This window comes from Antrostomus carolinensis, unplaced genomic scaffold, assembly GCF_000700745.2.
Source record: "Antrostomus carolinensis isolate BGI_N321 unplaced genomic scaffold, ASM70074v2 scaffold37115, whole genome shotgun sequence".
Taxonomy (NCBI): domain Eukaryota; kingdom Metazoa; phylum Chordata; class Aves; order Caprimulgiformes; family Caprimulgidae; genus Antrostomus; species Antrostomus carolinensis.
In genome coordinates this window covers 3,171-16,191 of record NW_010317704.1, presented here as the reverse complement: position 1 = coordinate 16,191, position 13,021 = coordinate 3,171, and the positions used below count along the sequence as shown (strand labels likewise).

Below are 13,021 nucleotides of genomic sequence, written 5' to 3'. Positions count from 1 at the left end.
TTTTCCCTCCCCCCCCCCCCTTTTCTATTTTTAAATACAGCAACTTTTCAGTGAGTTTACAGTGGATAAAAATCAAAAGACAATAATTTTCTTACTAAGATAAAAAAAAAGACAGCAAGCTACTAACAGCTATCATGTTTGAAGTGCTACAAGATGAGACAAAATATATTCCTGTTGTTGCTGTAAGAGAAACAAGAAACTGAAAAACTAGCAGAGAGCAAAATTAAGAAGTGCTAAGTTAGCCAAGGTAATACAGCTAGTTGCAAAGAACGACTACACAGTGATGTGCATTGCAGCCCTAAATTTATATTAAAAAAAAAAATGTCTTTCAACACAGCTTTAATCATTTAGATTTTACACATCAGTAGATGATTACTTGCCATTTTATAGAATCAGAATGGTCTGGGTTGGAAGGGACCTTAAAGATCATCTAGTTCCAACCCCCCTGCAGTGAGCAGCGACACCTTCCACTAAATCTTCACCTTAATGCTGACTGAGCTCTGTAACTGCCTGACTTCAAACACAGCAACCTGCCTGCCTTTGGTATATTTATACATGTACACATGGAGAAAACAAAAGGTTAGTACTGCAAGTGGAAAAGAAAAAAAAAAAAGAGACAAAAGGGAAAAAAGGAAAAGACACCACACAACATGTTCTGCCTTCAGCAGATAGGACAAGTCTCAAATGGTCTCTAAATAGGCTAAAGTTGAGTTGATCTTACAATTATAGCGTAAACAATGCCTGGGTTGTGGTTATGTTATTTGAAAAGAAAAAAAAAAAAAATCAAACAAAATCTCCAGAGACCTGTATCAACTTCTGTATGTTTAGCCATACCCTTAAAAGTTCACTATTCACTCACAAAGAGAAATAGACAAACATGAATATTCCAAGCGAACAAACACAGACCAGTCCAGCATTTAGTAATAGTTTAACTTTTGGAGTCTCTTCCAACATTTGTAAACAAACAGTCTCTTCCTCAATCTCCCGAACAGCTCTCTTGTTCATGTTTTTACTTTTAAAGCCACAGAACCAATCTATGAATTTCAAATGTCTCTCTCTATCATCAGTCTCTTCCTCACGCTTTTTCTCCCCCATCAAAGCCGCTTGTCCATTTGAATAACAATCAACTGGTGTCTCAACTTCAGAGTGACTCACAGAAATCACCGGGTTGCTGTCATCTCTGCAAGTAACCAGAAGATTGATATCCTCCGGCTTAATATTTTTAATATTTTCTTCTGATTTGCCATTTGGAATGATATGGTTAGCGTTTTCATTGCACTTGAGGATGCTCTTTTCTTGAACTTTGTACAGCTCCCCTTTCGCAGCGTTCTCTTTTACGTTCCTGTTTTTCACGGCCCAGAAAGTGGTTGTCCGCACCTGCTCCTTCGTAGGCGGAGGCGTGAGGAGGCTTACTACAAAGGTCACAATCCCAGTGATCCAGAACAGAGCTGTGGCAACATACATGTAATGGATGTTTTTGATAAAGCTTGGCCTAGTATCCGGCTGGTTACACTCCGGAGCACGATAGATAAATGCCAGTATCAACCGTATCGCTCCAAGAACAAACCCGGCCATTCCGCCATAGAAAGCCCCCTGTTCATTGCAACGCTTCCAAAAGATCCCCATAAGAAACAGAGCTGCCACTGGTGGGGTCAAGTAGTCCGCTACCTCTTGAATATAAAGGTACATCTGACCACCTTGCATTTCTACAATTATCGGGACCCAGGCAATGCTTATAACTACCATGAAAGCAACAAAGACTCTTCCTACAATCATCAGTTCTCTAGAAGTTGCACTCTTCCGAATGAGTTTGTAGACATCAAGTGTGAATATGGTGCTGGCACTGTTGAATATCGAGTCCAAGTCACTCATCAGCGCAGCGATCATCACGGCCATCATCAGTCCCCGCAGACCAACCGGCACAAGTTTCATCACCAAACGTGGGTAGGCAATGTTAGAGCATCCAGCTCTGCTCCCGCAGACTTGAAAACAGTGTTCTGGATTAATGCAGGCAATATCATCTGCAAACAGTATTCGTGAAATCATCCCTGGGACAACTATAATAAACATCGGCAGCAACTTTAAGAAGCCTGCCATCAGAGTGGATCCTTTGGCATGAGCAATGTTTTTTGCAGCTAAAACTCTCTGAACTATGACTTGATCAGCACACCAGTACCAGACAGAAGCTGGGGTCTGTCCCAACAGAAATCCAGGCCAGGGAATATCTTCATCTGTTGGCTCACGCAACATTTTAAGAGCATCAGGCTTTGGGCTGACATTGCAGGAATTGGTATTGGAAATGTTGTAGGTTAACGAGATAGACGTAATATTTGGTGACGCTAACATGTACCTTCTTTTAACTTCTTCAAACCCACCAACCTCCGTAATACTTATGATCATAAGTGTGAGGGCACCAATAATCATAAGCAGAGCTTGAAGGGTGTCTGTGTAGATGACAGCCACAAGACCTCCAGTCACAGTCAACAGTGCAGTCATTCCAATAAGGAGGATAACTGACAAATAGAGGTTCCAACCTAGCGATTCTTGAATAAAAAGTGCCCCTGAATACAAGTCAACCGAGAGTTTGGTGAAGATATAAAGAATTAGAGACAATGCTGCAAAATATATTTGAATTCTATGCCCTCCAAAACGCTTGGACAAGTATTCAGGCATGGTGTATACTCCCGACCGGATGTAGACTGGGACGAAGACCCATCCTAAAAGCTGCAAAAGCATTAAGGCGTTGAATTCCCACGCACCTACTGCAAATCCACTTGCTGCTCCAGATCCTGCGAGCCCAATGAAATGTTCACTTCCAATATTGCTCACAAATAAAGATGCACCAATAGCCACCCAGGTCATAGAACGCCCTGCCAAAAAGTAGCCACTTACGGTGCTCCGATTGTATTTCCACATGGCAAAAAAACCTATGCACATTACCAGCACGAAGTACAGTGCCACAATGGCAATGTCTGCTGTTTCCAAAGAAGCCCTCATTTTTGTAAACAAAATGACTTCACACAGCTGACGTCCACTTCTCGCCCCCCAGCAAAAGTCTTTTAAGCAACACGTGAACCAGTTAACATATATCAACACTGTGGATCAAATTCTTTGTCCCTTGGTTTGCTGTCCTGATGCTGGTGGTAGTGGTACATTTATTTTCTCCGCTTCTCAAATGGAAATTTGGAACTTAGCACGCACTTTTAATCCACATTCCACAAGAGCATCAGCCTTAACTCAGTTGATGTAGGAGAAATTCTTAGTTGCAGCTAAGTTTAGTGAGGCCTACTGTACCAACCCTGCAAGGCAGCAAAGACAAAAGACAAAGATTGAATTAGAGAAGAATTTCATGAAGTAATGAGAAAAAATTTGAAATCTAGTAAAACAATGACTGAACACCACAGATTTTTTTCCCCCTTATACTTCCTGCTGCATTTACGCAATCCATAATAAACGTCATTACATATCTGTAAAACTAAGTAGTAATGCCTTTTGTAAGTCAGCTTTAATGTTTACAGGTACCTTAAGAGACGCAGCAATTCTGGAGTATTAAATAACCCGAATTCCCCAGAACAAGGCAAGGAACAAAAATACATTTTATTTTTCTTTAGTCTCACAAGTCTACTTCTCAAGTCACTAAACAGGCCTTCCTTTTTCAAGCAATCTTAGAGGGTGGGGGGGAAAGAAGCAACCGCTAAGGAGCATTAACCTTGCTAGTCGTTTCCTTAATTGCTCTAGCACTGCACTCCACAAATCTTGATAGATCCTGACATCACAAGCATGCACTTGAGACACCAGCTGGCTGCTAGAGCTAAAATCAAAGTGAAGTCATAACACTGTTGAGAAACAACAGAAGTTTAAGATCAGCTGGAGAATCAAGGTTATTCTGCAGGTTTTAGACAAGTTTGCACCTGTCTGGGGTACAGATCATCACAGGGTTACATTTTACTCCAAATGCTCTTCATACATATCCCTGTCTAATCTACGTGAAGAATAAAGTCCCATTCAACCAAGTGACAAAAGCAAAACTACACCTGACATCCATCTCCAGGGTATTTCTGTCTGACATGTAGGTTTTGATACCCACACCCATGTGGTTTCAGGATATTTGGGAGCACTCTAGGCACACAAGGGAACACCAGTTGGATTTTGGTAGCAGTCAGTTACTAGGATGCCAGGAAGCACTGTTCGCAGCACCGTCCATTTGCATCCAAGCATGAAGAGAATCACATTAACATCAGAGGCAGAAGGTTTTGAGGCAGAACACACCCTACCATTCTATTCCTGAACCCCAAAATCACAAATTCTACCAAAGCATGTCAGGAAACAGGCACTCATTTAGGCAAGCAGGACTGAAGTGCTCAAAGAGGAGGGAAGGGGATAATAAAAAGACTTGCTGGCAGATAACTGGACATGTGGGAAAGGAAAGGGCACTGAAGAGCTGCACACTGGCTCCTACCTCTGTCAGGGAGGTAGGATGCTTCTATCTCATATTTAGGCCTTGGGAGGTATTGTTTACCTATTTCCACTCAAAACCATTTAATGGGTTTAGAGAGTGTTGGACATAAGATTCGTCTACTTCCTACACTGAATGGGGACAACAAGGGAAAAGAAGATCAAAGCAAAGAACCAGTTTAGTTTGAAGATCAGAACACAAATCTTTAGTATCCAAAATTACTACAGAAGACTAAGGAACAGGGTCTGACTCCATTCCTCTTTACCACCCACTAGTAAAGGTAACAGGCACAAAAAGCACTGGCTCTTTGTTCTGACCATAAGGTTTATCAGCCTTAGAAATCTTACAAGTATCATCTTCAGGCATTCCCCTTTTCACTTCATTTTCAAAAGCGTTTTGGCACTATCAAGCTGAAGCTCCCATTTCCTTATTAATTCATCTATGATTAATAAAAACACCTAGATAACATATTCTAGTATTTGGCTGGTTTCCTGTTCAGCAGCCCTGTAGCATATTCATTTTGTTAAAAAAAAAAAAAATTCTCAGATCGTAACAAAAACTATAGTTAAGGTTAAAAACACACACACTCCCCCCTCTGCCTTACTCTGTGCATTACTGAAGGCAGCAATGCTGCTGATGTCAGAATGTGCACTTCTCATTAAGGCAAATGTATTTTTAAAAACAGCAAGCCACAACTTCAGCCTTAAGGAGAAATTCACAATTGTGTTATTCATACAAGCTGGCTGTTTTTCAAGAGTAGCTCAGAACCAAAAAAAAAAAAAAAAAACAGATAATCAGGGTTCCCCACCAACACCACAAACCCACATGAGAATACAGATATTCTTCTGCTGGAGCTATAGCCAATAATGAGAGACTACGGAGACATGGCAGAAAATGGACTGATTACAGTAGCGTGCTAAATTTATCATGTTCATAAGCCTCAAACCACAGATGTATTTTAAATTCTTCCACAGAAGAATTCACGTGTATCCCCACTTCACAAATGCAGAAGTTAAATAGTCTACTAGTTTAATCCAACACAAAATTATAAACACTTCAGATCATATGACGCCACCAGACGCAAGTATAATGTGCTATTCTTAGTTTTAAGCACTTTTGAGTAATACTTTCATAGTGTTGCATCTTTTACTAAATTCAGCTAAATTTTCAATTGCAACTACATTATAATGTTTATATCAAAACTATAAATATTTTAAGGGAAAGAAGATAGTTTACTGAGACACAGTAGAAGGACTACTATACAGAAAATTAGCAAAATGGGCAAGCTAAAGAAATAGTAATAACCAGTAGTTTCCCTCTTCTATAGTCCTACTCTGTCACCAAAAAATGTTAGACTTGAACATTAGTTCATTTCCCAACATCTTCCCTGTAGGTTAAGCAATAACCTTGCAAAACTATACTGTATAGTAATATGCATAAATCTAAAATATTTGTTAAAACTACATCTATTTGATCCAAGGCACTCAGCTCATAGTATGACTGACTATTACAAGCACGGTCATTCCCTCTGAAAAGTGTGTAAGTAGAAGATGCAGCTGCCCTTGAATAAATTGTGACATTTCTCAATTAGGATACTGGCCAAACTACTATGGGCTCATTCTAACCAAAATAAACACCACATGAATTTTCTTGAGCATTTTCCACTGGGATAGCCAGACCATGCATTTGAAATAATCAGCCTACAGAGACTTGAACCATCACCTTTGTAATCAACATCTGAATTTTGCAGGGTTCAGCTTACTTGAGTAGGAAGGTAGAAAGTTTTCAGTAGCCGCTACAAATTTGCTGCACTGTCACTAAATTACTGTACTAAAGTAGTTTCTTGTACCAGTTTCTAATTAGACCTAATTCGAAAATAACCCTGGAAATTTTTTTCATTACAAAAATGAGACTCATCTCTCTGAACTTTTCAGCAAGTTATGACCTCAAGTCTTAAGAAGGACTTTTGAGACGCCTCATGCGAGTTTAATCTTAAGTTATTAGAACAGCGTACATTGCGGCACTGACACAAAAAAAGACAGAAAGACAGCACTGCTGCCAAGGACTGTGAATTTTTTTCCCCCTAAGGCTGTTTTCAGGCTGGATCATATCAAAGACACAAAACAATGTGCTTCCCTCTTGTCTGAAGATAGAGGGCTACAGCTTTGGTGAAACAATGCATATGCCTTTCCAACAGGCAGCCTTTCCTTTAAGAAAAAAAAGTCTCAAGCAATTCCCTGAAGAGATATGAGATAACATGAAGCAGATTTAGGGTGGGATTTTTAAGAGAAATTTGTACCATTGTTTTAAAGGAAAACTTTCTCCACGGTGCTTTTCTAATAAGACAGGTCTTTAAATACACCAGAATCAAACTGCTCCAGCCCTAAAGTAGCTATTTGTTTTTATTTGTTAATTTGAGGATGCAGATGCCCACACATCACACAGCATCCACTCCTATCATTTGTTAGCAAATTAAGTATATATTTAACTTGGTTCACAGACTTCAAAGTAGTTCTGAGGTTCTTAGAAACAACGTGTTTTTTCTCCACCTTCTTCAAGCAGGGGTATGTTAACTCATACCAGTAGCATTTTATCGACTGAACAATTCACTTGCATGGAAGAAGTGTACCCAGATTGCCAGGCTCAATAACTAAACAGAAAATATTAACAATATCTCTCCTGGAAAAAAAAAGAATAAAAGTTTCAAGCCTTGAGCAGGCCTGTACAACACTCAACACCTTGAGTGTGTTGTCTGGCCTGCTCACGCTGCAGACTACCTGCTGCGGACACGAAAGTGAGTTCCTACCTGTCCACTGCTCCACAGTAAACACAAGGCTGTTTGAGGGAGTCCCTCTCTCAGAGAAAAAAAAAAAAAAAAAAGAAAAAAAAAAAGGAGGAAAAAGCTTTGTTCTATTTACTGCAACACTCTAGAACACAAAAAAAAAAGGAGCACAAATGTTCTTCGTGGAACTACTGATATATATCAACTTATCCTTAAGTAGTACATGCCCTTGAGAAAGCAGGCACTATCCTTGCCAGCTCCTCAACAGAGCCCTAAGCAACCAGGACCACAGTTTCATGATTTTCCCTTGTAAACCAGGAGCTGGGGCAGAGGAGCCAGGCAGGAGTCCTACCTGAGACAAACACAGTTACATCATAGGAAGCAGGAAAACTCAGAGGCAGAAGCTGACCTGTAGCACCTAACAAGTAACTTGAGTTAAGGTCTGGTCTGGCATTCCCAGCAGCTCAACAGGCTGGTCTAGAAAAGCACCACATTTACAAGTTACCTGAACCAGCAGTGACCTGACTAACCTGTGTGCCACACGTGCTCTGCTGCCTCAAAGTGGTATTGCATCAACACTTCTGCTGGCCTTGAAGAACACAGGTGCCGCAGAGGCAACTCTATACATCATCACTACCATCCAAGTCCAATTTGAGGTGCAAGGCTCAAGTCAGTCACTCAAAGGAGTTGTTACGAACATATTATGCACTTATTTTTGTCTGGGGTTTCAGGAACCGCTCCAGTTCTGGTCTTCATTTTACTGCAGCATCAGAAAGAGAAGCTTGCTCCACCATACATTCTTCTCAATTCTTTTCTAGAGGACTGCTGAAGGAGACATGAAAGAAATAAGTAACCTGACAGCATGCAGCTCAGCAGAAGAAACAGTACTACACTGTGTTTGTGAGTCAGAAATGCAATGCTACTGTGGACCATTACATAAGTAGGAACTGGAGTACTGTAAGGGCAACTGAAGCTGAAGGGGACTCAAACTGACAGTGTTAGAGCAGTAGAACAACGTAGTTGGTTTTGGTTTTAACCATTCTTTCTCCCATCTCAAGTGTATACCTATGTATGTCCCACCAAGTCACAAATTAAGGAGGGGAAGGAAAAAAGAGGCAGAAGAAAGAAGATGCAGCTTTACTGCAGCGCTCATTCAGTACTTCTTAAACACATCAGAAGCTACAGTACTGTTGAACTGCAAAGCAAGAGGAAGATGGCCTATTTTCTGAAACCTACATCACTAGCAGTGCCTCAGCAAGCCACTTCATGTCACTGCCTGTGGCATTCACATTGGATAGTTTCCTTCCCCAGGAGTCAGTTCCCAGCACTCCATCAGGAACAGTGGATTTATTTGCTTCCACTGTTCTTCCAAAAACTCCAAACACCTAAAGGGGAAGCAGGGGGCATTAAGCTGGGGCAGAAGAAAGAAGATAGAAAGTTCCTTTTTATTTGTTAAAACAAAGAGATACCAGAAAGAAAAACTATCTTATCTTCTCCATGCCTACCTAGACATACTATAGTCATCTTACTTGGGTCTTAAGAAAGACTAGTCCATCAGCTTAAGTTTAAGCTAAAGTGACTATTAATTTAAAGAAAATACGTAGGTAAGTACTTCCTTTTCCCTCTGCCAGCCCAAAGAATTGGCTTATTTTTACACCAGTGACAGATGTTATCTGAGTTCTCTGAAGAAAGCAGAAAGTACAGCTGCTGCTGACTGAGGAACTGAGCCACTCTTCCCCAGCAAATAAGCAGAAACATTCATGCCTCTGCCATAACTCAAGCCCATGACTACTAGAGACTCAGATGCCCAAAGACAGGTTGTTGCTATAAGCAGCTCCATCCCTCAGCAAGAAACCCATGCTTTTCTCTGCAACTGCAGACAGACAACGTTCTTCCTTCTACATAGGAACTGGAAGCAGGAGAGGAAAGCAGGTACTGAGAATGCACATGAGCAACAGTAACTAAGGGAAGAGCATAACAGGGCAAAGAGGGAAAGCAATCCATTTTCATTGAGGTAGGAAAAAAATAGAAGATTCTGGCATCATGCAGCATCAGGCAGATTTTTCCCTGGCAGGTAAGTGTGTCACGATGTCAGCTGACATACTAAGTTGGAAGCTGCAGAGGGACACTGAGCCTGAGGGACACTGATTCCTTCTTGTGGCAATCTAAAGTTCAGAAGTACAAACATTTTCACAGCCACCTATATTAGTTTGATTAATTACTTCGTCAGCAACAGCAAAAGAATGGGTAAAACAAGCATAAACATGCAAGTATTTGATTTCTGTAGAGGATTTGGTACTACATAATCAAGTTTTCTGGACATATAGGACAATGTTATCACCCTATTAGAAGCAAGTCATCAAAAATTGTTGTAAAATCACTACCACTACTGAAGATGACCATTTTCTTTAGCTACAAGGTACAAAGATGCAATCCAGTTGTGGTGCTTATCACTATTCAGCACGAACTGATGTAACTGGCGTACTACTAGCCCAGAAAAACATGCTGGTTCACCCCATTTGAAGAGGATTTTTGGCTAGGAGAGTACAGACTTCAGGAGTTACTTGAGGAATTAGAAAGGAGTAGTGGAAGTGTCAGTCACCACACAACTAGGCAGAATACTCAGAAGAAATTCTTCACAGAATTTCTAGGGAGAATAAAAAAAATAAAGATAAAACCAGACAGTTTAAGCTTGTTTAGGACTTCCTCAATTTCCTATCACATTTATGGCTGCCCACAATCTTTCCAAGAACATAAAGCACCACAAGTTCTATTGAAAGGTGAGATAGAAGTTTCAGGGGCATACATAAGCCTAGAATTTAAGTTTGAGGCCCTCTAAGCTTCCTAGTCTGCTGGGTGCTCCTGCAAGATTTCTGATCCTTCTCTGGGATTTTAAGACAACAAAATAAGGCTTAAATAGTTATCTTGGTTACAAAGCAACTAGTGCTATTCTACATCAAACTTTATAATTACTTATATTAAAAGCTACCCTTCCTGTATCCATGCTCTGTATGTACTTTTGTTTTTAATTATTATTTCTTAGATATTTACATACTGAAGCACAAGGACTGGCTTGCAAGTGGACAAACCAGGATTAAAAAAAAAAATGTGATAAATAGCTGAAAAGTCCCTCTATAATTCCTCAGAATCATATTTCTAGGGTTCATGACCCTTCCTTTATACCATCTGCTTCTTTCACTCCCTTCTCTTCACCAGGAGGGTTTTCTTTAGCATCCCATTTCCTGCACCAGTATTTGCACTAGTGCTCCCACAGTGCAAATCCTTCACTTGCAAACATCTTGCCTTACTTTCCATATTTTTACTTCCCATCTTTCCTGTTCTACTTTTATATAACTAGTCATATTTTGCCTGTCTGTCTTCCCTTTTATTCCCCCCACCCCCACTTTCACCTTCTTATCAGCTCTTCTTCAGAATGCATGCCAGAGATATTCCTGCTGGTTCACTGGTCAGGCGGTTTTGAAGGGAACAACCTGGTGCCCGGTGGTTCCTGCTGCACTTGGATAAGCAGCACAGAGGCTGGTATACGCAGCTCTATCAAGCAACTGCTTCCACATAAGCAACGCTTACATTGCCACAGACTAGCAGAGGAGGTCTGGGCAGCCATGGCTCAAAGAATTAGCACCCTGCTCTGGCTGGAATCTGACAAAAAGCAAGGTAAGTTACTTGATCAATAATCAACAACCACCAAAGTAATTCTGGGGTGGAAATTGCCAGCATTATGACTCTGGAACAAGGGAACTAGGAGAAATCAGCTCCTGAAAGAATATGTAAAGAAAACAAGAACTTTCATCATTACAAAATATGGTAGGGATGATGTACCAGAAGAAAGCAAACATTGACACACATTCATACTTCAATTAATTTAACAGCTTATTCTAAGTGACATAATGGTCATCTTTAAGAGTCAGTCCCTTTTGAGGGTTTTTATAACAATGGAGAGCAATAATGAATGCTATTTTATCACAACAGGTTCTCCTTCCTTCTTTTTCAATAGTTAAAGGACAGACAATCTGTTCTCATGCTGAAGTTTACAAGCTGTTCACACACACAGTGCATCCACACACATACATGCACACAGCAAACAAATAAGGAGAGATGTATAGCCAAGAGAGAAGAGCAAACTGCTAAGCAAGGTAACAGGGGCAAAGAGGAGAAGTCATATCTTAAAGGCTGCGCTGCCATTCCTGCCCACTGAAGAGGGGCTAGCCAAATCCCACTGAAGTCTGCCAGTCCCAGCACTGACACAAGGGCTTGCCCACAGTTCTGCCTCAGCACCCAGGCTTGTGGCTCTACAGCTTTGGGAACAAGAGAGGGAGAGTTAATCACGGCACCCCATTACATACGCTCACTGCCAAACCACCACACTCACTCAAGCACATCGCTTGATACACTGCAGAAGTCTGTATAAACCAAGAGGCTTTCAAGTCTCTCGTTCTTGTCATCAACTCAGTACTCACTTTGGACAATTTTGACAAACTCATCTAGCTAACAATTATCTGCTACAAAAAGATTTAAACTATTTTGTAGAAGAGAATGATCCTCTACCTCCCCCCATACCTAAATCTTAAGACTGGGAAGTGGCAAATGTCAGCCAAGAGGGTATCATTCTCCAATGCTGTCTGTATCACACACTTCAAAATCCAGTTATTCTTACGGAAATGCTTAAGGCAGAAAACAAAAAGCTGACTCCTACAGGAGAGTCAATGCTAGATCTTATGGTTTTCCAATCTTGTCTCTTAGCTCCAACTCTTTGGTCTTCTTTCCAGTTCCACCCCTGACACAAGGGTCCTTCCCTACTAGGCACAGTACTGTGAAGAGGAGCCTGTTTCAGCCTACTAAAAAAGGAAACAGAGGAAAACTTTTGTGTAATTTTAACCTGCTAAGTAGGGAACAAGGGCAGGCAGGTTCACCAGAAAGGAAAAAAAACCAAAACAAAACAAACCAGCATCTGCCTGCTTACTGCCCTCTTCATTCGCCCCCTCTTCCTCCTAGCAACTAAGATCAAAAGCCCAATTGCTGCAGCTGCCTACACAGCAATTAAGTGTAATAGTCAAGATGTCAAGCAACACTATTGCCCATTACTTTGGCTTTCCTAAAATAGCTAATGATCCCCACAGCAGGTAGGGAATTTTTGAAACATGGCAACATACTCCAAAAGCAACAAAAGATGCTGAAGACAAGTTATGTTGTGTGAACATGCCAGTCAAACTGAGAGCCCAGATTCACTGCAGTATTATGGAGGTGGGTGGTTGCCTAAACAGGGTAATTAGGTTTTAGACTGTAACACACAACTATGCATTTGTCCTTTGTTACAGGTGAAGTTGGAGAGAAGAGTATGCTGCTCATAAAGTATCAATACGCTTCCTCATTTTTAGTGAAACACTAACATATTTTCAAACTGTACGTGCACTTCAGTTCCAGTTACAAAGTCGTTTTGTTGAAGACGGGTGTCCCAGCTCGCAAGAGTCGGGCGGCAGCAAGAGCAGCAAGGGAATACCGACCGCCACCTCCTCTGTCTGTCCTAGGCTGGCTCCCCAGGCTGCCCGTTCTCCTTGGAGGGTGTCTCGCATTTGCCGCCCTGTGGTCAGTCTGCAAAACAGCATCAGAGCAATAGGAAGCCATTTCCAGCTCTTCCTTCCCTTTCCCTCCCACACACTTCCTTCCCCGGGCTCTCAAGGGAGTTTCGGCAGGATGAGAAGGGTAGGAAGAGGAAGCCTCCCTGAAGAGCTCTCCTTTCTCCTGCAAGCAACAACTCCTGCTAA

General features: G+C 41.2%; 1 protein-coding gene across 2 annotated transcripts; it reads right to left on the bottom strand.

The window, feature by feature from the left end:
- Positions 1–479: 479 nt before the first annotated feature.
- Positions 480–3,121, bottom strand: SLC5A3 (solute carrier family 5 member 3). 2 transcript variants are annotated; one of them, XM_029085130.1, is made up of 2 exons: positions 2,024–3,121; positions 480–1,915 (listed from the first exon to the last, which is right to left on the bottom strand). In XM_029085130.1, the coding sequence occupies exons 1-2, from the start codon at positions 2,995–2,997 to the stop codon at positions 856–858; spliced, it is 2,034 nt and encodes a 677-aa protein (XP_028940963.1). In that variant the 5' UTR covers positions 2,998–3,121; the 3' UTR covers positions 480–855. The 2 variants fall into 2 exon arrangements, with proteins under 2 accessions (XP_028940963.1, XP_010166980.1); XM_010168678.2 differs by having other exon boundaries at positions 649–926; positions 1,006–3,121.
- Between the last annotated feature and the right edge of the window lie 9,900 nt (positions 3,122–13,021).